The sequence below is a fragment of the Balaenoptera acutorostrata genome, chromosome 9, assembly GCF_949987535.1.
Source record: "Balaenoptera acutorostrata chromosome 9, mBalAcu1.1, whole genome shotgun sequence".
In the NCBI taxonomy this organism is placed as follows: domain Eukaryota; kingdom Metazoa; phylum Chordata; class Mammalia; order Artiodactyla; family Balaenopteridae; genus Balaenoptera; species Balaenoptera acutorostrata.
In genome coordinates this window covers 74,681,422-74,704,720 of record NC_080072.1, presented here as the reverse complement: position 1 = coordinate 74,704,720, position 23,299 = coordinate 74,681,422, and the positions used below count along the sequence as shown (strand labels likewise).

Here is a 23,299-nt window from a genome sequence, read left to right as displayed (position 1 = left end):
TTGCAAATAGTAGGTGCTCGATAAATAGTATGAACAGGTTACTGTTAAAACTTTGTTTTTTTCCTTTGTATTCTATAAGCTACTATTAGGAGTGGTTTTATTTGCTTTGTACAGAAGCTGATACTTTATATACCAAGCCAGAGACCTTAAATAATTGAAGTCATTTATATTTATGATACTCTATTGTTGTAGTTGATATTCACAATATCTCTGAGGCACTAAATTATTCTAAAGTATTTTCTGAACTATATGTATTTGAATTAATTTTAGTGTTGTATGTGTATTTTATATTGTATTGTGTATGGTATATTGATAGTTACTGAATTGTAAACTTACATTAGTAAATGTCGTTATCCAGTTTTCTTTGAAATATTCTGTAACTCTCAAATTAACAACTGAGTTTAACTATAAAATGCTATTATTCAATTTTCCGGAAATTTTGGTACATGTTTTAACTGTAAGATTTTTAAAAAGACATTTTAAAATCACATATTCATTTCTAATAAGCTGTATTTTTGTAATTTAAAATTTTCTTCCCATCAAATATTTTTTTTTTGCTCTTTTTGTAACCACAGACTTAAAATTGTAAATATGGTGGTTCCAAAAAAGAGTCTTATCATGCAGTATAATTCCTTCATTGTATTTCTTGATACTTTCTTAGGCCTGTGTTTTTTAGTTCGGATTCTACTTCTTAACTATGACTCTGGATGAGTCCCTTGATTTCTCTGAGCCTGATTCCCTTATCTGGAAAAAGGGTAAAATGATACTTGCTGTCCTATTTTTACAGAATCGTTGTGAGACCTAAATATGATGATTTATGTTGATGACAATAATTTAAAAGAATAGTTAATGCCTGTGTAGTGTGTACCATGTAGTAGGCACTGTTTTAAGTATTTTACATATATTCATTTAATTCTCATAACAGTCCCGTGAGGTATAAGAATTATCATTATCCTCACTTTATAGATGAGGAGTCTGAGGCACAGAGAGGTTAAGTAACTTCCTTGAGGTCACAACAGGGTGGTAGAACCAGAATTTAGTACCAGGCAATCTAGCCCCAGAGTTGGTAATATGTATGGAAGATAAATGTGTGTGAGAGCTCTTTGACATTTGTAAAGGGCTGTGCTAACGTGAAGTATTATTATTCTAAAAGTACTTTAAAAGAGAGATGTTTTCCTCATCCTTTTTATACAGATAGAGGAAAAGAAGGCAAAAACAAGCAAGATAAAACAACCAGCTTAATCTGGTAAATAGCGAATAGTATTCAAAATTAAGGAGGGATAAATCGCGGAATGATGCCAATACATTAGATTTTTAATTTAACCATTCCAGGCTAGGAAGAGGAAGAGACGTTGAATGCTCTTATTTTCCTACAAAATGTTTTAGTGAGTGCAGGACAAAACAAAATAAAACACCTATGTCAACTTCACTTATATGACTGAAGTTTGTGCAGAAAAGTTATATCTCATTATGCTGATGGGGTTGTGACCAATTAATAGTAATAATTTGTTTTTCTCTGTCTTGGGAAAACAAAATGTCTGTCTAGATAGCCTAAAGAATGGATATGTAACTTCATGGATTTAATAATGAATTCAGATTTGCATAATAGAATGAGAAAATTACATGCAAGGTCATTTATCAAAGCATGAATTCCCCGTGTGTTTTCTATTGTTTGTCCAGGTAAAAGTGTGTGTTGAGCAAGCATTTACAGAATAGGTCAACTCTCCTCTTTTTAGTGTTTCTGCCCTTATACTTCAATTTGGATGGAAGTGTTCGTTTCTAAAAGGAAATGCAATTTCAGTGTAGTGCGCTTTGAGCTCTATTCTTACCAACGTTCAGTTTAGTGCGACATTTTTCTCAGCTAAATTGCTCACTTTTCCTCTCTAGGCTACTTATGAATCCATGTGAGTTTTAATTTCAGCTCTCATCAGAGTTTGAATCAGGATTTTTGAAGGGGTTCTGAGAAACTCTTTTAAGAAGTTGCTGAGGGTGTTGGGATTGGTGCTGGGACTGAAAGTCCCTCCTCCTCTCCAGTTCTCACCCCATTCCCCGTGGACACACTCCTTTTGGCTAGAATACTTTGGCTTTTACCTATTTATTTATATTTCTAGATAAGATCTTTGAAGAAATAATACTCTGCAGAAGAAAAACATGTATGTAAACCATTTTCTATACAACCTGGTTTTTCACACTTTCTGTTGCATTACTAAGTAATATGCCCTAACTTTTAGTTAGGGAAATGTAGCTGATAGACCTGAAAATAAAATAATACAAATTAAACTGTATCCAAGGTCATGTGTACCTCAGAACCTAGGGATTTTCCAGACTAAGTGCCAACATGCACTGTACCAGCTGTCTCAGAGCTCAGATCCCCTTTGTTTCTCTGAAGAATACAAAATGTAGGCTCTCATCTGTCAATCAGATGCCATGATGATAAGATCACTTATGTCATCTCTTTTATACTGTAGATTGGTTAAGTTAAGAAATTCAGGTTTCTGGTGTAGCATTTAAAAAAATAATTACTATAAGCTGTAATTAATTTGTTTGGGGGAGTTGTTTTTCTATTTTGGAGATCCTGCAAATATTCTGACAATACGTCTTTTGTATCCTAAGTGCTTTATACACACTGCAGGCCTTTTTTTTTTTTTTAATAAAATTTCCAACAGAATGACTAATAGAGCATGAACAGTGCTTATGCACTGTAGTCCATTGTGTAAGTATTGACAGCAAAATTTGCATTTCTAGAAAAGCTCGTTCACAGTCAGAATACATTCTTTAATGTTCTTGGGCAAACATGCTATGTATGTGCTCAGGACATTACTTACAGGAGAATACTTTTTTGAAAAGAACCTTTTCTTTCCATGGAATACTGAAGAAAAATTGAATTGGCAGTAGGAGTGAAGCAGTTTAAATAAGGCAAGTGATTTAAATCTTATTGTAATGATTATAATCAGTAATGACTGGAAATAAAAGAAATTAAATCCTCGGGAGGCATTTGTTTACTAGGATATATAGAAAGATAGGTGACTTGTTTCCAGGTTGTTTTGAATTAAGAGTGTAAAATGTTGGTATGTTTATCTGCATCCCTAATTTTCAGACACACTTTTTCACTTTTGCTAGAAATGTTTTTATGGGATTTTGAAATGTTAAATCAGGAGAATTAAGAGGAGTATAACTATATTTTTGGCATCTTTTAGTGCTTGAATTTTATTTTTCTGTTCATTATTGTGAAATACCACCAGTGTTGGTGTAATTGACAATAAAGTAATGTTAATTCCATTAACAGTCCAGCAAACCAACAGAGTCAGAGAGGGTCAGTGCTTTGCTAACAGTTACATTGAAAAATACTGGTGATGGAATTGGTTTTGTGATTGAAGCTTTGGGCCAGTCTTCTGCTTGAATCTATCAGAAGTTACATAGGATGCATGTATGCATGTGTGTGAGGGTGTGTGTGTGTGTGTGTGTGTATGTGTATAATATGTACCTATTTATATATATTAAAAAATTTTCCTCTTGATATTTGTGCTTAGTATTCAGTGATTCATCCGTTAACTAAGACTTTTTTTTTTACATTTAAAAGTTTATACGTTTAGTTATCTTAGTCAAATGAGGACATTTTACAGTGTACATCTGAGTGAAAAGTACTTTTAGGGCCAAGGGCTTTGCTTCATTTTAATTTAATTAGTGGGTTCCTTTTTAAAAGGAGACCCTTATTTCTGATTTCATACTGTTTTCCTTTCTGACAAGGGTACTCTTGTATTTCCACGGTGCTATTCGTTGAACGCTTTCTACAAGTTAAGTATTTAGTACGAATTGCTTTCTACAGGTCATGTTTTTTATCCTTACTATGATCTTAATAAGATATCGTTACCTTATTTTATAAAGAAAGAAGTTAGATTAAGTAACTTGCCTGAATTATTATTTGCTAAGCGGGAAACCAAGTCCTTGTGACCCTGCAGCTCATATTTTCAGCTACCGAGCACTTCTGCATCTGTGCTCTGTGCTTTGTGTTCTCTTCTGTGTTTCCATTGCATCCTTTATATCCTTTCAGTCCCACATTTTACTATTATGAGATACTTAGATATCCAGCATCTTCCTCAGACCATAAGTCCCTTGAAGAAAATGAATCTGTTTTCAACACTGTCCCCAGTACATGATACATTGGTGATGTCAGTAAATGTCTATGAGAAGGGAGGGTATGAAATAGGAGACTTAGGAAGTTCCTGCCCCGCAAATGGAGGGGAAGAGTGTGAAGAGCCAGAGGGAAGATGGCTAGGAGGCCTTTAGTGGAGGTAGAGATTCTTAGTCTCCATCCTTGAAGAAGCTGAGGGGTACTTTGAGGCATGGGAATATTTGGAATTGATAAGTGACCCCTGCTATCTGGAGACAGGTTTTTCTGCCTTTGCAGCATTACCAGGGATGCGTGTAAGTTCACTAGTATTGAGGCAAGAAATACTTTGGTGGTAGGGACCAAAATTCATTTGTTTAGACATAATTGTCATAATTAGCAAGTTTTTAGCCTGATTAATTCTCAGGAATAAGTATAACAAAAAAAAAATCTAACTGAAACAAACAAAAAAATTGAAAAGTAGAGAGTACCTTATTTAATACTATATATTTTGAAAAGCGTATAAAGAGTAATTTCTATCTTCCTACCAATAATTAGTTTGTATAACTCTGTTTGCCTAAATGCTACACTTTGAAATAGTAGAACTTTTGAGACCAAAAGGGTGGAACATTGCTCTTAGGAATAGTGTAGCAAGGGAAAAAGATATTCTGTTGCAATAACAGCAGACCAGTAAATGTGTGGGAATGACTAAGAGTCAGATGATGGGATTTCTGTTTTGATCTTGTGGTGGAAAGAAAACTGCATCACTCTGGCTGAGATAGTGGCAGGACTATTGAAAAATAGTATGACTAGTGCTGTCCTGTATTATGCCTCTCTTAGTCACTATAAAGCTAAGTTCTGTTCTTTCATAGGTATGTGTGTATGTTCATTTGGTTATTTTGTGGAGCCAGAAGTTAACATTTAAATAATATTGACTTGATTCCTTTAAATTAGGAATAAAGAGAAGAATGTAGTTTAGGGTAGAATAAGAAGTAGGTTAAAGAGGGGAGTTCTACTGAGAATGGTTTCCCATTTACAATGACCATGGCTCTGCAAATTTGGATAAGCACATGTGAGAATGTAAATTGTTTGCATGTTCATATAATCTTTAACTGGTCTTCCAAAGGATTATACAATGAATCAGAATTTAGAATATAACGCAGTTTTATTCTGAGGTATTTTGAGCCTCCTGAGAAAAGCAGTCTACATATGAATAAGTATAAAGAATAATTAGTATTAGTAACAAGAGTATTCCTCAGTGCTGGTTATATTTTTATCAGTTTTATAGCTTTTGAGAACATATTCTCTCTATAACAACTTTATTAATTTCTAAAATGTGTGTTTTATTTATACTTTTTTTTTTGACATAGCACACTTTTCTAAGTACAGACATTACTGCTCTTGAGGGCAGAAATTGTTTGGCCTACCCTTGAGGTATTATGATTGTTTTTGTTCCGAAGTACATTTACCTCTCCATTATTCTGAACCTTATTAATAACTTGCAGGTTATCCAGGGCCAGGGAATGTTGTATTTATTTATGGCTTAGGTATTTGAACCTTGTCAGTGGTTTTTTGTACCTCCATTAAAGGATTTATAGGAACAGAATGATTATAATTCGATACTATTTCTTAATAACAATTATGATAAAAGGTTTGGGCAGAAAAGTGCCTACACTAATTGAAAATGAATAAAATTTTACGACGTTGGTGCTGTGTGACGGCCTTTTTATGGGGAAAGTTTATGCAGTATACGTAAGAAATAATGTTGACGGAGAAGTCTTTGAATAACATTTTCATATGGGACAATAGTTTATTTCTATGTATGTACGCATGTGTGTGTATAAGAGGGGAGAGTTGGGGGCATTATGACTATCAAGAGCTGAAAGGGATATTAAAAATGGTAAAATCCAGTTTAGCAAATATTTCCAATAGTTAGAACCATAACTCTTCATTTGTAATCCTAGAATTTTATCTCTAGTATTTTTATGCTCTGAATCATAGAACCTTAGATTTGAACTTTGAGACCATCTTGTGTAGCAGCTCCACCCCTCAAGTCTTCCTTATGACTTGAATGTCATCATTCACAAAGCCCTCACTTCCTCAACACTTCCTGTTCCATTTTGGACATCACTCTCGTCAAAGAAAAGAGGCATTGGGTATAGGAAATGACCCTTTTGGTAGCCTGTCAATTAAATGGAATATGGATAGTGGAGAATGATTGCTTAGTTTGGAACCATAGTTGTATTTCTCATTTAAGCATACATTTGGAAAAATCCTTTTTGTCATTGAGGGCAGGTGACATTTCGTGATTAAAGCGGATACCATGGAATGGTTATAATTTAATTTGAATAGTAACACCACAATTCTTTTCATCTTGACTCTTTGAAATCACTCTGTGAAACTGTTATGAAACTAATGGTCATTAAAAAAAAAGTATTTGGACCATGAACCTGTGACTCTCTATGTCATCTTTTCATTTGCGTGCCCAAATTCTATCCAATTTGGCTTTTGTCAAAAATAAGATGATGTGATTTTTTTTTTTTTTTTTTGGACATCTGGTGACTTTTCCACGAGTCTTTTACTGTTGGTCATGATAGATTTGATCATCTCAAATATTTCTTTATTTAATGTCTTTTCCTATAAATCAGTTATTCCTTTAAATTATTTTAGTGTAAATAGGTCTGGCTTACTATTTTATTGCTGTCATTTTAAATATAATGTATATGTCCTAAATGCTAATCTCCAAGGAGCTCTGATTTTTATTTGGGAAGTTTTCTTGGTACATAAGCATTTATTTTGTACATTTTACCTAACTAGAAAACGTAAGCTTGCTTGAAAACATGAGCAAAGAACTGTAAGAAATAGCTGTGACTCAATGATGAATGTGATGAGGGGGGTATATATCCAAGGAGTCATCCAGAAGGAATGGTGTTAATGTGGAAAGTCTTCCTGAGAAGATGCCTTGTTTCTTAGATAGCCCCATGTGTATCTTAAACATTTTAACAATAACTTCATTTTCCATATTTTAGTACATTATCAGTTGTTGGATGCTGGTCCCTCCCCGCCCCCCCTTAGTAGTGGTGTTTATATATAAAAGAATCTTAATGCTTAGATAGCATTTTCACATTATTTTAGAACTATCCAGTGAGATAAGAACAAGTATCAGTATTTTTATCCCTACTTTGCAGTATGAAATTGAGGCTCTGAGAGGCTAAATGACATTCCATGATTTACGAGACCTAATTTTCCTTTCTCTTCTTGTAGCTTAAGCTTACATGTCCTAGTTGGGGTGAGAGAATAGTTTATGTGTTAGCATCCTCCAAAGTGTCCCATGCTTCATATTGTGAAGGTGCTTTGCAGTATGGTTACTTACAATAATCCACTATTAAACGCTAAATGGTATACATCCCTTTTTGGTCATGAAATGACATAGTACACAGCATTTGTGTTGAAAGCAGAAAGGATCTTATGTTTCCAACAGTGATTTAATAATTGGAACTGGTTGCTAGAGGGGAAATATGAAATTTCCTTTTCCAGAAGTTATTTTTGCTTTCTTGTTATGTTTTTTTTTTTAAAATTTATTTATTTATTTATGGCTGTGTTGGGTCTTCGTTTCTGTGTGAGGGCTTTCTCTAGCTGCGGCAAGCGGGGGCCACTCTTCATCGCGGCGCGCGGGCCTCTCACTATCACGGCCTCTTTTGTTGCGGAGCACAGGCTCCAGACGAGCAGGCTCAGCAGTTGTGGCTCACGGGCCTAGTTGCTCCGCGGCATGTGGGATCCTCCCAGACCAGGGCTCGGACCCGCGTCCCCTGCATTAGCAGGCAGACTCTCAACCACTGCGCCACCAGGGAAGCCCTCTTGTTATGTTTTAAATAAATTGTATTACATTTTCTCTGGCAGAGACTATCTGATTATGGATAATTTAGCTCCTTGCTTCTTTAAGGATAAAATTGTTAGAGTTTCATTTGTTTTAATTCTCCAGCCCTGTGTTTAACCTCATTCTGTTAAACTGGTGTTATCTGATGACAGTAGGTGGCATCCCATTCCAGCCTCCATTAGATAAAAATAGTATTTTACATTGTTAAGGTGTTTCTGTCAGGTAATGTGCTAAGCTCTTTGCATGCATTATTTTATTTAATCTTTATCAGTATGTGAACTGTTCCTGGCATGTGGTAAGTAAGTACTCAGCAAGTATTAACTAAATGGAGGAAACAGAAAATAAATAAGTAAAACAAAAAATATGTCAGATAGCAATGAGTGTTTTGGGAAAAATAAAGCAGGGAGGATGAATAGAGAATGAGTGGGTGGGTCTGGAGTTGTTTGCAATTTTAAATAGAATGGCCAGGGAAGGTCTCACTAAGTAGGCAACATCTGAGCAAAAAAGCTGAAGAAAGTAAAGGAAGAAACGGAATATTTAGGAGAAGAGAGTTACAGATAGAGGTAATGGAAGATATGAAGGACTTGAAATGGGAGCTTGCCTGGTGTGTTTGAGGAACAGCAAGGGCTCCTGTGTTGTTATAGTGCAAAGGAGCAGGGGAGGAATAGTAGAAGATGAGGTCAGGGAGGTAAGGGTGGGGGCAGATGTGAAAGCCTTTTGGGCCGTATTAAGGATTTTGGCTTTTGTTTTGAGTGCGATGGGAAGGTAGTGGAAGGTTTTTTGCAGAGGAGTGACTATGTCAGATGTTTCAGAAGGATCACTGTGGCTGCTGTATTAAGAACAGACTAGGATGCAGAAGCAGGGAGACTGGTTTGTAGGGAATTGGAATCATCCAGGAGGGAGATAATGGTAGTAGCCAAAGAGGAAAGAGAAGTGATTGGATACTGAACATGTTTTGAGGGTGCAGCCAATAGGATTTCCTGATGGATTGAACATGTAGTGTAGGAGAAGAGTCAAAGTTGACTCCAGAGTTTTTGGCTCAAGAAAGTATAGAAGGATAGAATTAACATTTACTAAGGTGTTAGAGCTGGTTTCAGGAAGAAGAGCAGGAATTTGGTTTGGGTCATATTGTTCACCTGGAGGTGTTACATAAATAAGTTATTGGAATCTGGAATTCAAGAGAAAAGTGTGGGATAATGCTATACATTTGGGTTCATCAATTTAGAGATGTTAAAGTTGTGAGACTGGATGAGATTATTAAGGAGGGGAGGTGTACATAGAGAAGATAAGAGTTTCAAGGACTGAGAGTTTAGGGGTATTCCAGTGTTAGGAGGTTCAGAAGTGAGAAGGAATCACTACAGGAGACCTGAGAGGAAGAAGGGCTCGTGAGGTAGACATAAGAGTACAGTGTTTTGGAAGCCAAGGATAGAAAGTATTTCAAGAAGGAAGGATCAGCTATGTCAAATGCTGCTTATAGATGAGGACTAAGTATTGACAATTGAGTTTAGCAAAGTGGAGGTTCCTGATGGCCTGACAAAAGCATTTTTGTTGGCCCGTTGGAAGTGGGTTCAGAGAGAATGAGAAGTGAGGAATTGGAAGCAGTGAGTAGACATCTGTTTCAAGGAGTTTTGCTGTAAGGAAGCTCAGAGAAGTGAAGTGGTATCTGGAGGGTAAGTTAAGAGAAATAATAGCATGTTTCTATGCTGACTGGAATGATTGAGAAGAGAGGAAAATTTTTATGATACAGGAACCAGAGGGAAGAATTGCTGGAGAGATTTTCTTGTGAAGATGAGGGGAGATAGTTCAGTGGAGGAACTGGCTTTAGATGGAAGTATGGATGCTTTCCCTACAGTAAGAGAAAGAAAGGCACAGTACGTATGCCCTGATGCAAAGAGGTTGTAGTTGAGGGAGCCTGTGCAAGATCTTTTTTGATTAATTCTATATTTTTCAGTGAAATGGGAATCTAGATCACCTACTAAATTCAAGACGGAGAGGATGGTAGAGGATGAGGAAAGAAAAGACCATATGAAATAGTTGTCTGGAAGAATGGGAAAACATATGGATTAGGGAAATGTAGTGTGTTTGCTGGGCAATATTAAGGGCTTGGTTGAGGTGAGTGATCATGTATTCAGAGTGAGTCCAGGCTGTATGGTTGTGTGTTTTTCTCTACACTAATCCAACTGTATGGGTACAGATCTGGAGTAGGCAGAGAGTTGGCTTAACTAGCATTTGGGTGTTGCCAAGTAAGTACCATGAAGCAAGCAAGGACCAGAGATGATTGTAATTACAGGCTATAGAATTTAATAAGTTGGGGAAAGAGAAATAAGGTCATGAAATAGAGACAGTGAAAGACAGTAGGAACAGTGGAGGCCTTGGTGGAATTGAACAATTAAAAGATGTTGGCTAGGATCCTAGAGAGATGAGCTGGTAGTAGAACGTTTGAAATTTAAATTATGGAGGTCAGTTAATAGGGAATGCCAGTGTTTTAGGGTGTGATCCTGATCTGAGGTAGAGTGGAGGACAAGATCATTGGTGGAGAGGAGGTAAGGCACTGAGAGGCCAGGGTGTTGGAATATTCATTTATATGGATATTGAAATCAATAAGAATTATGGCAATTGTGTTGATATTAGAAAGAGTCAGGGTGAGCCTGAAGCTAATTCTTCAAGGAGTGAGGGAGAGTGAGTTAGAGACTGGTCGTTGACCTCAGCAGGGAAGGGTAGAAGGTAGTGTAGCCTGATGACATAAGATTGAATGATTGGGGTTTTTAGACATGGAGAGGAAGAATAGTCTGAAAGTGGCAATGGAGAATAAGGCCTAATTTCCAGACCCAGCTGTGGGAGAGAGATATTGGTGAGAAAATAAGAGGGCTTGTTTTTCCATTTGAAAGGGCTGTAGGGAGAGCAGTGTTCTCAGGGGGAAAAACCAGGCTTTAGTTAGAGTAAAAGGTAAAGAGACCATTTAAGGGAGAGGAAGGTAGAGGATATTTTGCTGATGATTGACCTTGAAATTGAGAAGCACAGGAGTTGGGGGCGGAGTGAATGGAAGATGAGATGAGAGGAGGGAATTAGTCTGGTGGTTCTGACTTCTTGTGGGAACTGTTGTAAACAGAGATAAAGGGTATAATGAAGTTAGTCCTTACAGTTTTTAAGATGGGATGATGGAATGTCGGGAGACTGAGTACCGAGGGGGAGGGAAGGGTGAAGTCCTGTAGAGATCACTCACAGTTCTGGGATCTACTCTTCACTTGCCAGTGATGTTGGGGAGGCTATGGAGAGATGGAGGCACAGAGTCTTACTCTTCCAGAGCACTTGGATTTCTGATGTCCTTTCATAACTCCTACTGATGGGGGCTGGGGGCTGGGGGGAATGGGTGGTCTTATTTGGAACACAAGGAGCTGAATGAATGATCAATTATATGAGGTAGAGTTTATCATTTCCATTTTACACATAAAGAAACTGAGACTTAGGTAGAGCATCCTGCCCACAGCCACATGGCTGCTGAGTAGTGGAGTAAAAGGAGATGAAGCAGTCTTAAACAGTAAAGTAGATGAGGAGTCAGGGAACAGTAACATTCTGAGATAATAGTAGATTGTCACTGGAGCTTTCATTTACTTTCAAGATCCTACAATATCACTTGGATTTATACTGAATTCTTTTTTTTTTCACCTCATTATATATGTATATTTTATTTTTTATTTTTGTTTTTATTATCACATCCTTTTCATACTGAATTCTAAATGGGAGATTTAATGAACAATCCAGTCTTCTCATATTGAATATGTTCCTTGTGTTTATTGTCCAGAAACGTAAAAAAAAATTATGGGAAAGAAACCCAAAGAAACTGCTTTCTGGTTGTTTTATTCTTAACCCACTTCTAAATCCAGTTCAGCTTTATCTTCTCCAGGGAGCATTCCTTGATTGGTCTCAGCTGAACTTCATCTTCATACAGTGAGCTTATGTGATAGAAATATTGGTGTGTGTGTTTGTGTGTGCGTGTGTGCATTTGTTTCATGTCCCTAGTTAGATAGTAAACACCCTGAGGGTATTTGTCCTTTTGGTTCTGTACTCCGTATCAGAAGCAGTGTGATTTAGTCAAAATGGGACCTGATGTATCTGGCTCTGCCACTTATTCGGTATCGTATTTCAAATCATTCACTTCACTTCTCTGGGCTGTATTTTATCTGTAAATGAGGGGCGTTTCACTAAAATCTTGGAGGTCCTTGCAAGTTATAATATTCTTTAATTAACTGGCTAATTAACAGAATAGTTGGCTAACTGGTGCCTATACTTGCATTTGAAAGGAACAATTAAAAACTATTATTTGGTATAACTGTGGTTGCTTACTGTGCAGCTTAGTGTCATTGTAAGGTGTGGGCAGTAGCCAGACAGGATCAGAGTGAGAGATAGGACTGGAGACAGAGAGGGTGGGGCCAGATAGTACTAGTAGTATTTGTAAATGTGGGACTGAGAAGACTAAAGATGTTTGAAAATCGTTGGCACGGAGGTGATAACTGAAGCTGTGGGAATCCATGATATTTCAGAGAGAGACTGAGGACAGAGAACAGAGCCAAGGTCAGAACTTTCAAGAGAATCTATATTTAGGGGGCAACTGGAAGAAAAGAACCTGGAGGAAGCCAGTAAATTTTAATGACAGCAGAAATTTAGAGAGGAAAAGAATCCCAATAGGGAGGCAGTGCCAGGAGTGTCAGATATTGCAGAGAAGTTAAGGAGGGCAAGAACTAGAGAAACTTCCTGAAGTCACATGACATCCAGAGAGCAGTAGAGGGTAGAGTTATTAATGAACCTGACATAGATTCAGCAAATCAGTGTTGAGTTTCTACTGAATATCCAGTGTTGTATAAAGTCTGTGCATGTGTATGCACGCGCACACACACACACACACACACACACACACAGACAAACACACACTCACTCTCCTCTCCTGAAGATGACAGGATGGGGCAGGATGAAGAACACAGGAGGAGGGACTTGCCTTGAACCTGAGAAGGGATGTGTTATCATCTAAGATAGGAAGAAAGAGTGGGTTTGGATACAGTTAAGTTTACTGAGAGAGAGACAATATGCCTTATTACCTCAGTTTTTCATTCCTATTAGATTATTGTTTCTAAAACATATAGATCTTGTTGACATAGTAATTTATTTTACATATCTTATTAATAATTCCATTGGATTTTTCTCTTATTTTCCTTGACCTCTTTGTAGTATTATTATGTACTATGAACTACCAATTTAAAACACTCTTTTTGGCTTTCACTAAACTTTTTCTCTTGATTCTTTCATCTCTCTGACCATTTTTTTCTAGACTTCTATCTCCAGTCTGTATCCTGTGAAAATGACTGTAGTTCTGTTCACTAAATCTCAAATCTCTTATTGCTTTATATATCCTGTCCCTGAGCTACATGATTCAGTTTCATGGATTTATCTGTCACCTAACTGTAACCTCTCCAAAGAACTTCAAAACTGGAAAAGTTTTGTACTTCCACTTACTTAATGAACACTTGGGTACTTTGTAAGAGCTTCAAGTTCAACAACATCAAAATCTACTGCATATTTTCACATACCCCATTCAAATTTGCTCTTTCTTCTGTATTTCCTGTCTTTGTCATTGTGCGGCCTGTTCCAAATGTCTATTAATGATTTCGTTCAATAGCCTGTTAACTAATCTGACTTCCTCTAGAGGTTTTCCCCCAGTTGGTGCTCCATGATGCCAGCAGAATCTCTCTCTGCACATAGAACTGATTATGTAACACATGCTCAGAAATGTTTGATGGCTTCCCATTGCCTACAGAATAGAATCTGAACTCTTATTATGGTATCCTTCATAGAACCACAATTTCTATGGTTTCTTCATAGAACATAGCTCAGCCTTTCTTGCCTCCACCCCTGCCATGATCCACAAAGCCCAGTCACATAGGTTTCCCCAAGTAATCTATTTACTTTTGCTGTTCTCTGTGTGGAATGTTTTTACTTTTCCACTCTACCTTCAAATCCTATTAACAGGCCATTGTCCATAACAAAATGACACATTTTTCAGGTCTGCCTCAACCTTTCCCAGTCGCACTCAGTCCTTTGCTCTTCTACTCTATAGTATTTTTTAAACCACTCTTATAGCATTTATCACAGTCAGTTTCATAGATAGTTGAATAGGAGTCAGCCTCTCCCATGAAGATTTAATTTGGGAGCACATCTAATGTTACCGTATCGCATGTATCTTCACAGTGCGCTCATCCAACACAGTGTAAGCAGTAAATCAAAATTGCCTGAATGAATGGATGAACAAATGCATGACCAGGTAAAATATAAAATCCTTTGGCCTACTGCTGCATGGGGTGCGTATGTTTCCCTGTGGATGCCTTGATGCCACCTCAGTCTTAAAAATTCCAAGATGAAACTCATTAGCTCCCCAAACTACCTACTTTTCTTGCTCTCTAATTTGGCACACTGGTTTCTCAGTCAGCAGTACTTGGGTTCATATTTTGACCCTTTTCTCTCCTGCTCTCATCATGTCAAGTCAGTTGCCAAGTTCTATTGATTCTGTCTCCAGTGTGCCTTGCATCCAGTCCTATTTCATTTTTCTGCTAGTTTAGGCCCTTAGTACCTCTGACTTGAGGAGGTCTCCTAATAGTTTTCGAACAGATTTTCCTGCTGTTGTCATCCATTCTTTGACCTATTGTTAAAATGATCTTCCGAAAGCACAGAAGCTTTCAGTGGCTTCTCACTGCTTTCAGAACTAAATATCTAGATATCAGCTTATTTTTTAGAACTTGTACAGGCTAATCAAAACTTACCTTTTCTGGCATATCTCTGATTGAGCCTTACAAGTATCCCACACTTCAACCAAAGTGGTCTGCCTCTTATAATAGCTTTAATATGCCCTGAATTTCCTAATTCTTTCTTTTTCTTTTCTTTTTTTCATATTGTTCTTTTGCTTAGTGAAATTGTTGAGAAGGTGTTGAACCTCTTCTATAGTCTAACTTCAAATGCTACCTCTTTCTTAAAACCCTTTTCAAGCCCCTAAGTTAAAGCTGTATATGAGCATTCCAATTTCCAAACCCCTAAGTTCTTTATTTCATTCATTTTTCATATTCTATATTGTGTTGTGATTTTTCTGTACTTGTATTAAGTACATTGGAGTGAAAGCTCACTAGGGGCAGCAACCCTGTGTTATTTCTCTCTGTATCTTTAGTAGTTCCTAGAACAGTAGTGTCTTGCATATAGTAGATGCTCAAGAGTATTGATGAAATTAAACTGAGATATGGGATAACCAAAAGAATATGCTAGTGAAGAGAGCTGAATTTATAGTATCAGAACTGAGAAAAGACCTTTTTTAAAAAAATAATCAGGTCATTAGCAACTATAGGAAGGAGCCATTTTAGGGGCTTCATAGAGGCAGAAGCCAGATGGGAAGGAATTAGGGAACGAGTGGGTACTAAGAAAATGGAACCATTGAGGATAGACCATTTGCTGTAATGTAGAAGGTAGCTAAACTCTTAAGAAATGGAATATGGCCTTCAGATTTGGAAAGAGACTTGTGAAGGAAAACCACATGCGGTGTTTGAAAGAAAAATGAGTGTGCTGTCAGAAACGCAAGTGCCAAGATTACTCCAAGTCACGCGTTTTTGTTTTTCACCTTGGCAGAGGAGAGGCAGTCCAGTGAGTCAGGCCACTGAAGCTAATAACAAGTTCCAGTGTCCTGAGGCCACAAGGTTAGATTAAGTGTACGAATCACAGAATAAGAAGCCTTGTAACATAACCATGTTGGGCATTGGCAAGGGTGATGTTCCTGAGTCACTGAGTTTATATTCTTGTGTTCCAGTTCATTCTGATGAAATTATTTATTTAGAAGAGTTATTGAGCCAACCGTATGTATATTTTTAAGGAGGTATCTCCCCCTAATTATTACAGGTATGTTTTGAAATGTGTGACGTTTGAAATAGAATCATTAAGCTCAGAAACCCTAATGGTGGAAGCTGTTGATAATGTATGGTAGGGCCAGGGAGGCAGACAGTGAAGGTCTTTCCATTGTACTTGAAATGACATTATGGGGGAGACTTCTGTAGTTAGTTAAAAAGAAAAAAAGGGAAAAAGAATCATTACTTAGCTAAATTAGAATATTTTTCAAGTGTATTTTAAAAGATAGATATAGCTTCTGATAAAATCACTTAATATAAAACCAATGAAAATATTTAAAGAAATTGTGGTTTATATTTCTTGATAGGGTATCGTTTCTGTTTATCTATAATCAGGGGCGTTGAATTTACACAGTGATAGCCCAGAGTTCCTGAAATAAGTATAGCTATTGGATTTAGTTTCCTTTTGACTCTGTTGTATGAAATACAATATTGGAATATTTCTATTTAGTTTATGAGTCTTAACTTCATATTCAAGACTGTGATTACCTAATTAGAAAAAACATACATATATATACACTTACATACACATATACCTTTTGGACAATCAGTTTAATTTTTCAGTATTTATCTAGATATTGTGTGAATATTTCAAAAGGCAGAATACTCATTTCTGAAGCTCTGGACTATGTTAGAACTAAAAGGAATAATCTAGGCCACGGTTCTTAACCTTAAAGTCCCTGACATTGTAAACAATACAGGGAATAGCTTTCATGAGATTTTTCAAAGAGGTATCTGACCATCAAAAAGCTAACCATTAAAATAGTCTAATCGGTACTTTTCACAGATAATGAAACTGTAATGGGGAGTGGGGATTAAGTCACTTGGCCATGGATACTGCTGTTAAGTATCCTTGTTTCTTAATTCCCAACTTTTTCTTTAATCATTCCAGTGGAAATAACAGTCAAAAAACAATTCCCACCAGTTGTTTAAGGATTATTTGTCGTTCACTTAAGACATAGCCTCCTTAACAAAATATTTGCTCCAGTGTCCTAAGAAATTTTTCAATGGAAATGGAGTACTATATATGGTATATAAAGTAACATATGCACAGGAACTCCAGAAGGAAAATGAAACTTTCGGTTTATCTTCCCCTGCCTTGTTCTGTCCCCCCGCCAGCCCCCCTTTGCCACATTTCTTTTTCATCTTGTCTATGTTCTAGTCATGGCCTCTGATGAATTTGATTAGAATAATTCAATCTTTTGATCATTCTCATTTTTTCACTCATTAATTAGTTTGAGCAGTATTTCTTGAGTGCCTGTTCTATACCAGGTACCATGCTAGGTCTTAGGAATAGAATGGTGAGCAAAATTGACAGTTCTTCCTTCTTAAAGTTTGTAGTCTTAGAGGAACTAGTCAGGGAGTTTTGCAGAACTAGGCTCCCTGCAGAGGTGCCAGCTTATTTAAGGATCTCAAAGAAGGCCGCTGTGGTTGGACAGAAGAGCAAGGAGAGAGAGAGATGTACAAGAGGAGGCTGGAGAAGGAGGCAGGGGCAGATCATGTAGCTACTTGAGGTTAAGGTAAGTAAGAGCAGTGGGGAGCCATGGAAGGATTTCAAGGAGGGGGATGGCATGGCGCATTTTAACTGTTTGGCTATTATGAGTAATGCTGCTGTGAACATCCGTGTGCATTTGTGTAGTTTTTTAAGTAGGCATGTTTTCATTTGTCCTGGATATATGTTTAGGAGTGGAATTGCTATGTCATTTGGTAACTCCATTTCACCTTTTAAGGAACTGCCAGACTGATTTCCAGAGTGGCTATACCATCTAACATTCCCATCAGCAATGTATGAGGGTTCCAGTTTCTCCACAATTTTGTTAACGCTTGTTATTGTCTTTTTGATTTTAGCCACCCTAGAGGGTGTGGAGTGGTTTCTCATTGTGAACCCCTTGCCTTTTCTGAGCAAGGTTTTTAAGCCTGGCATTTAGGATTCTCAGTGTTCTGGTACCAGGCCTTTTATCTATTTTGTTTGAGTCAGTGACTTATTATTCACAAAATACGCCCTATACTTTCCAAAACTCTTTTTACAAATTTCTGTGTGTGTGTGTGTGTGTGTGTGTGTGTGTGTGTGTGTTGGAGGAGGTGGGAGGGGGTGCTTGTGATTTGCAAAGGCTTGACCTGTGCCTTGCAGTCCTTCCTTAAAGGCCCAGCTGAATTTCTTTCTCCTGCATTTGAACACATCGAGCCGTGTGGAATAGTTGATATTTGACCATTTTACCTACAAAACAGCAATTTCAAATGGTTCAACTTAATGTATTTCTTCTTTTCTCTAACCCTCAAATTATTACCATTTCCTTTGAGTTTTTTCTCCTTGTTTGTACCTCTCATGGTATTATTGATATGCTTATGTGGTATAATGCCTCTTATCAGGCTGAAATCTCAAGGGCAGAGGCTGTTCTGTAATCTAGTATTTTGTACATAGGGTTTGGTAATTGTTAAAAAATTTTTAAAGGTATATGTGCATTATACAGTGAATCAATATAGACAAAAATGAATCAGTATAAGCATAGTACATCAATGTAAACATAACTGAATACAAATGCAAAGGTGTTGGAATGACTAGACTTATTGAAAGGAATCAGTAAGAATAACTTAGGACTGGTTTATTGTGGAAAATGCACCTTCAAGATAAGTTTGAGGTGGTTAAAAACCAGAGTTGGTCAGAAGAGAAGACAGTTTGAGACTAAATTAAAAGCTATTCGGAGCGGAAACAGAGAAAGAGTCTGATTCTCATGACCAGTGGCAAGGAACAGGTTCGTCTGGCTGGAGTAAAATGTAAACTTGAGCTAGAAGTAGGTATGGTGGAGAGCCTTGGCACTCTGAAAGCTATTACGAGATTTAATTTGATTTGGAGGCAGTTGGGTACCAGTAGACGCACTTTCATCATAATGAATACAAGTGCTACAGGATTGTTGGAGTGATGCTTGAAGGACATTATTCTTGTAGATTTGAATATTATATATTACAAAGTGATGAGACTGACATCCCTGAGTGAATCCAGTTATGAGCTGATTCCAGCTTTTTTCAGCAAAAGTGTATTGAGCTAGAGTGAGACATGAAAATGGGAAATAAAAGCCATATTCAGTGAGAAAGAAAGGAAGGGAAGAAGAAAAGAAAATATAAACTGTTTCTTGATGGAAATGACTTCGTACAGTTGGAGTGTCTATCAAGTTGGGGTGAACAGTTTTGGGAAAGGTAGTTCTGTGGAAAACATAATAGGCAACATAAACATTAATTTCTACTCATATTTTTCCCAGAGAAAAGTTATTTCTGATGACATAATTAGGTCTCTTTTGGTAGGACTCCATGTCCTTTTTAGTACTTTTCAGAACTTTTGAGCTTTTTTTTGTATAAAAAAAATTTATTTTATATTATCAATTTCAAATTGGAAATCTTTCACTTCTATCAGTATATCCAAGAGAAACTCCTTTGATGACTTTTATTCTCTATGACTGTATTAGTCAGCTCAGGCTTGCATACAAAGCAATACTATAGACTTGTGGCTTAAACAACAGAAATTTATTTCTCACAGTTTTAGAGGCTGGGAAGTCTGGGATCAAGGTGCTGGCTGATTCAGTTCCCAGTGAGGACTCTCTTTGACTGGCTTGCAGGTGGCTGTCTTCTTGCTGTTTTCTTACATGGCCTTTCCTGCTGTGTGCTTGCAGAGTCAGGTAGGGATGGGGGCAATGATAGGCTTTCTCTCTTCCTCTTCTTATAAGGCCACTAACCCTATTGATGTTAACTTATACCCCACCCTTATGACTTCATTTAGCTTTAATTATCTCCTAAAAGCACCGTCACCAATCATAATCACTTTGGGGCTCATAGTGAGCTTCAGTGGAAGAATTTGGGGGGGTACCATTCAGTTCATGGCAACGACAGACTTCATTTTTAAATTGCGTCCACAGTGCCAACACACATGCCCTTATAGTGGGAAAAATAATCATTTTTCTAATACTTCCAACATAATGTTGTCCAAAAGACATAATTCCTTATTTTGTGAATACCAGGTCTTTAATTGTAGTTCTTGCTGTCCCCTCTGCTCCCCCAGTAAATCTGTGGGTGCAGTCACTAGGGGACATTTTGTATTCTGACCTGTAATATGTCACAGCTGAAAGTAGTATTAATGAGAGGTGAAACAGCAACTTTGCTATTATAATTTTTAAATTTCTGCAGCTAATCTTACTTGGGGTGGGGTAATTTCTGTGTAATAACACTCATTTGTCATAAATAATTACAGCTAATATCGATACTTACACGTGGTGCTACATTTTTTTAGACGCTTTACATATTTTATTGTGAGCAAGATAGGGAAACAATCTGTGGTAAAGGATCTTGGAATAGTAAGCAATAACAAAGTGTCTGAGAAGAGGAGCTCGTAGATGAGTAAGTACAATACAGTGTTACAGGTATTATGATAGAAATATGTACAGTGTACAGTGAAGGAAGAAGTAGTCATGTTTACAAGATGGATGGGCAAAGAGGGCATGGAAGTGTATGAAGGACATTAGAGGCAAAGACAGCAGAGTTAAGCAAGGTTAGCAAAGGTGCAGATGCATGAAATAGCTAAAGAACTTAGAGAATCTGCAAGCCGTTCCCAATGGGTTCAGATGAATAAGAGCTCCAGCTAGATGTGTAGAACAAAGGCCAGATCATGGAAGACTTCAAGTGTTGTGCTAAGGAGTTTGGGCTCCATTCTGTAGGCAGTGAGTAATCACTGAAGATTTAAGCAGGGAATGCAAGTTAAAACCACAATGAGATATCGCCTCACACCTGTTAGAATGGCTCTTATCAAAAAGACAAAACATCACAAGTGTTGGTGAGGATGTGGAGAAAAGGGAGCCCTGGTAGACTGTTGGTCGGCATTTAAAGTGGTACAGTCACTATGGGAAACAGGATGGAGGTTCCTCAAAATATTAAAAATGGGGGCTTCCCTGGTGGCGCAGTGGTTGAGAATCTGCCTGCCAAGGCAGGGGGCACAGGTTCGAGCCCTGGTCTGGGAAGATCCCACATGCCGTGGAGCAACTAAGCCCGTGAGCCACGACTGCTGAGCCTGCGCGTCTGGAGCCTGTGCTCCGCAACAAGAGAGGCCGCGATAGTGAGAGGCCCGCGCACCGGGATGAAGAGTGGCCCCCGCTTGTCACAACTAGAGAAAGCCCTCGCACAGAAACGAAGACCCAACACAGCCATAAATAAAATAAATAAATAAACATAGAACAAAAAACCTGTTTAAAAAAAAATGGGGGGAATGAGGAAAGATTATTAAAAAAAAAAAAAATTAAAAATGGAACTACTGTATGATCCAGCAATTCGACTTCTGGATATTTATCTGAGAAAAACGAAAACACTAACTCAAAAAGATATGTGCACCCTCATGTTCATTGCAGCATTATTTACAATAACCAAAATATGGAAGCAACCTAAGGGTCCACTGATGGATGAATAGATAAAGAAAATGTGCTACACACACACACACACACACACACACACACACACACACACACGAAACGGGATATTATTTAGCCATAAAAAGAAGGAAATCTTGTCATTTGCAACAACATGGGTGGATCTTGAGGGCATTATGCTAAGTGAAATAAGTCAGAGAAAGACAAATACTGTATGATCTCACTTATATGTGGAATCTGAAAGACAAAAACCGAACTCACATAGAACAGATTGGTGGTTGCCAGAGGCAGGGGATTAGGGTAGGAGGGAATGGGTGAAATGTGAAGGTGGTCAGAGTACTTCTGGTTATGAAATAAAGTCATGGGGATGTGATGTACAGCATGGTGACTATAGTTAATAATGCTGTATTGTATAGTTGAGAGTTGCTAAGAGAGTTGATCTTAAAAGTTATCATCAGAAGAAAAATTGTAAATATTCATGGTGATGGATGTTAACAAGACTTAACTCTGACTATTTCACAATATATACAAACATGGAATCATTATGCTGTACACCTGAAGCTAATATAATGTTATATGTCTATTATATCTCAATTTAAAAACAGGTTTTAAGCAGAGGAATGATAGGATCAGATCTGTTTTTGAAAGATCACTTTGGTATTAGTTTGGGATGATATATTGGATGAGTAGTTGAGGGAAGAGGTGTCGAGCTAAGACAGTAAAAATTAGGATAGAAAAAAGGATGCATTCAAGAGATGATAGGGAGGTAGACTGTACAGGACTTTGGATTGATTGGATGTGATTGGCTTGGGGAAAAGATAGTGATGGTTTAGAAAAATCACTTGGTAAATGGGAGTGTTGCTGAGCACTGCCCAGGGCCTAGCTAATATTTTCTAACCATAAGTTTTAAATGGCTCCAATGTGAAGATTTATTCCATTAGCGCAGGAGAAGGTAGATAGTTATTTAATATATTGATCTGAATTTAGGGATTAGTTAGGGAAGTGGTGGTCAGTGGATAAGGATATAAGGATACTGAGGGTTTGGCGAGAGAGAGTATAAAATGTTACTGTGTATTCCAGGTTGGATGGGGAAGGAAGTGAAGGGGGATAGAGAGAGCAGTAAAGCATGAAGGATAATAATGACAAATGGAGGAGTTGAGGGATGAGGTGTCACCACCAGGTTGAAGATTAGATGAAGGGAAAGTTAAGAAAGTGAGATATTTGGAAAGAATAGCATCTGTGGTCAGATATTGGTTTCCTTAAGTTTAAGATTACAAAGGCTGGGTAGTTTCCAGAAATGATAGAGTACGGTGTGTGACTACAGAAGCACATTGCTAAGGTGGGGATATAGATGAGGGATGTAGGAAGTGAGGAATTTTGAGTTAGGTTGTTGCTGGTTTGCCCTTATGGGCATTAAAATTCCCATGATGAAGGCACTTTTGGAGTAGAAAGAAGCTTTGGAGTAGAAAGAAGCTTTAGAGAAGAAAGTGAGCCAGATTAGAAAGTTCTTACTGGGTGAGGAGGAGTAATTAAAAGGTGAGTGGATGATAGTTACAGAGAGGTTTTATACTGAAATCCCATGAACCTCAGAGGAAGAAGGCTTTTATATATGAAGATGGAAAAGTAATACTAGTGTAGAAGCATGAGAAAGGAGCTGGGGAAATGCTGGCTTCACCTTTGGGCTTTTTAGATGTGGGACAAGAAAGTTTTCTCTAGAAAAGGCTGCAGCGAAGTGGATTCCTGGAAGGAGATCTCAGTTGAAGCAAAGAGGTGGAGGGGAGAATTTGGTTGAAGATGTAAGAGAATTTATTCAGTATGGAGTAAAAAGTCTAGTATAAAGGTTAGGAAAAGTTAGGAGCTGAAGGAAGACTTGGGCAGGGAAAATGGATGGAGAAAACACATAGTCGGACTAGAAGGTCTGGCATTTTTGAAGAAGTTCAGGATGACAAGGATAGCAGGAATGTTTGGATTGAAATTT

General features: G+C 37.6%; 1 protein-coding gene across 9 annotated transcripts in view; it reads left to right on the top strand.

Annotated features, from left to right (window-relative positions):
* Positions 1-23,299, top strand: part of MTMR2 (myotubularin related protein 2) — a 108,809-nt gene that overhangs the window by 10,211 nt on the left and 75,299 nt on the right. For 2 of the 9 annotated variants that reach the window (XM_057552538.1, XM_057552539.1), the window contains one exon: positions 14,226-14,298. The exons of the other annotated variants lie outside the window; for them this stretch is intronic. In XM_057552538.1, coding sequence (XP_057408521.1) covers positions 14,279-14,298 — 20 coding nt within the window. In that variant the 5' untranslated portion in view covers positions 14,226-14,278. The remainder of the gene's footprint in view (positions 1-14,225; positions 14,299-23,299) is intronic. 9 annotated transcript variants of the gene reach the window in all.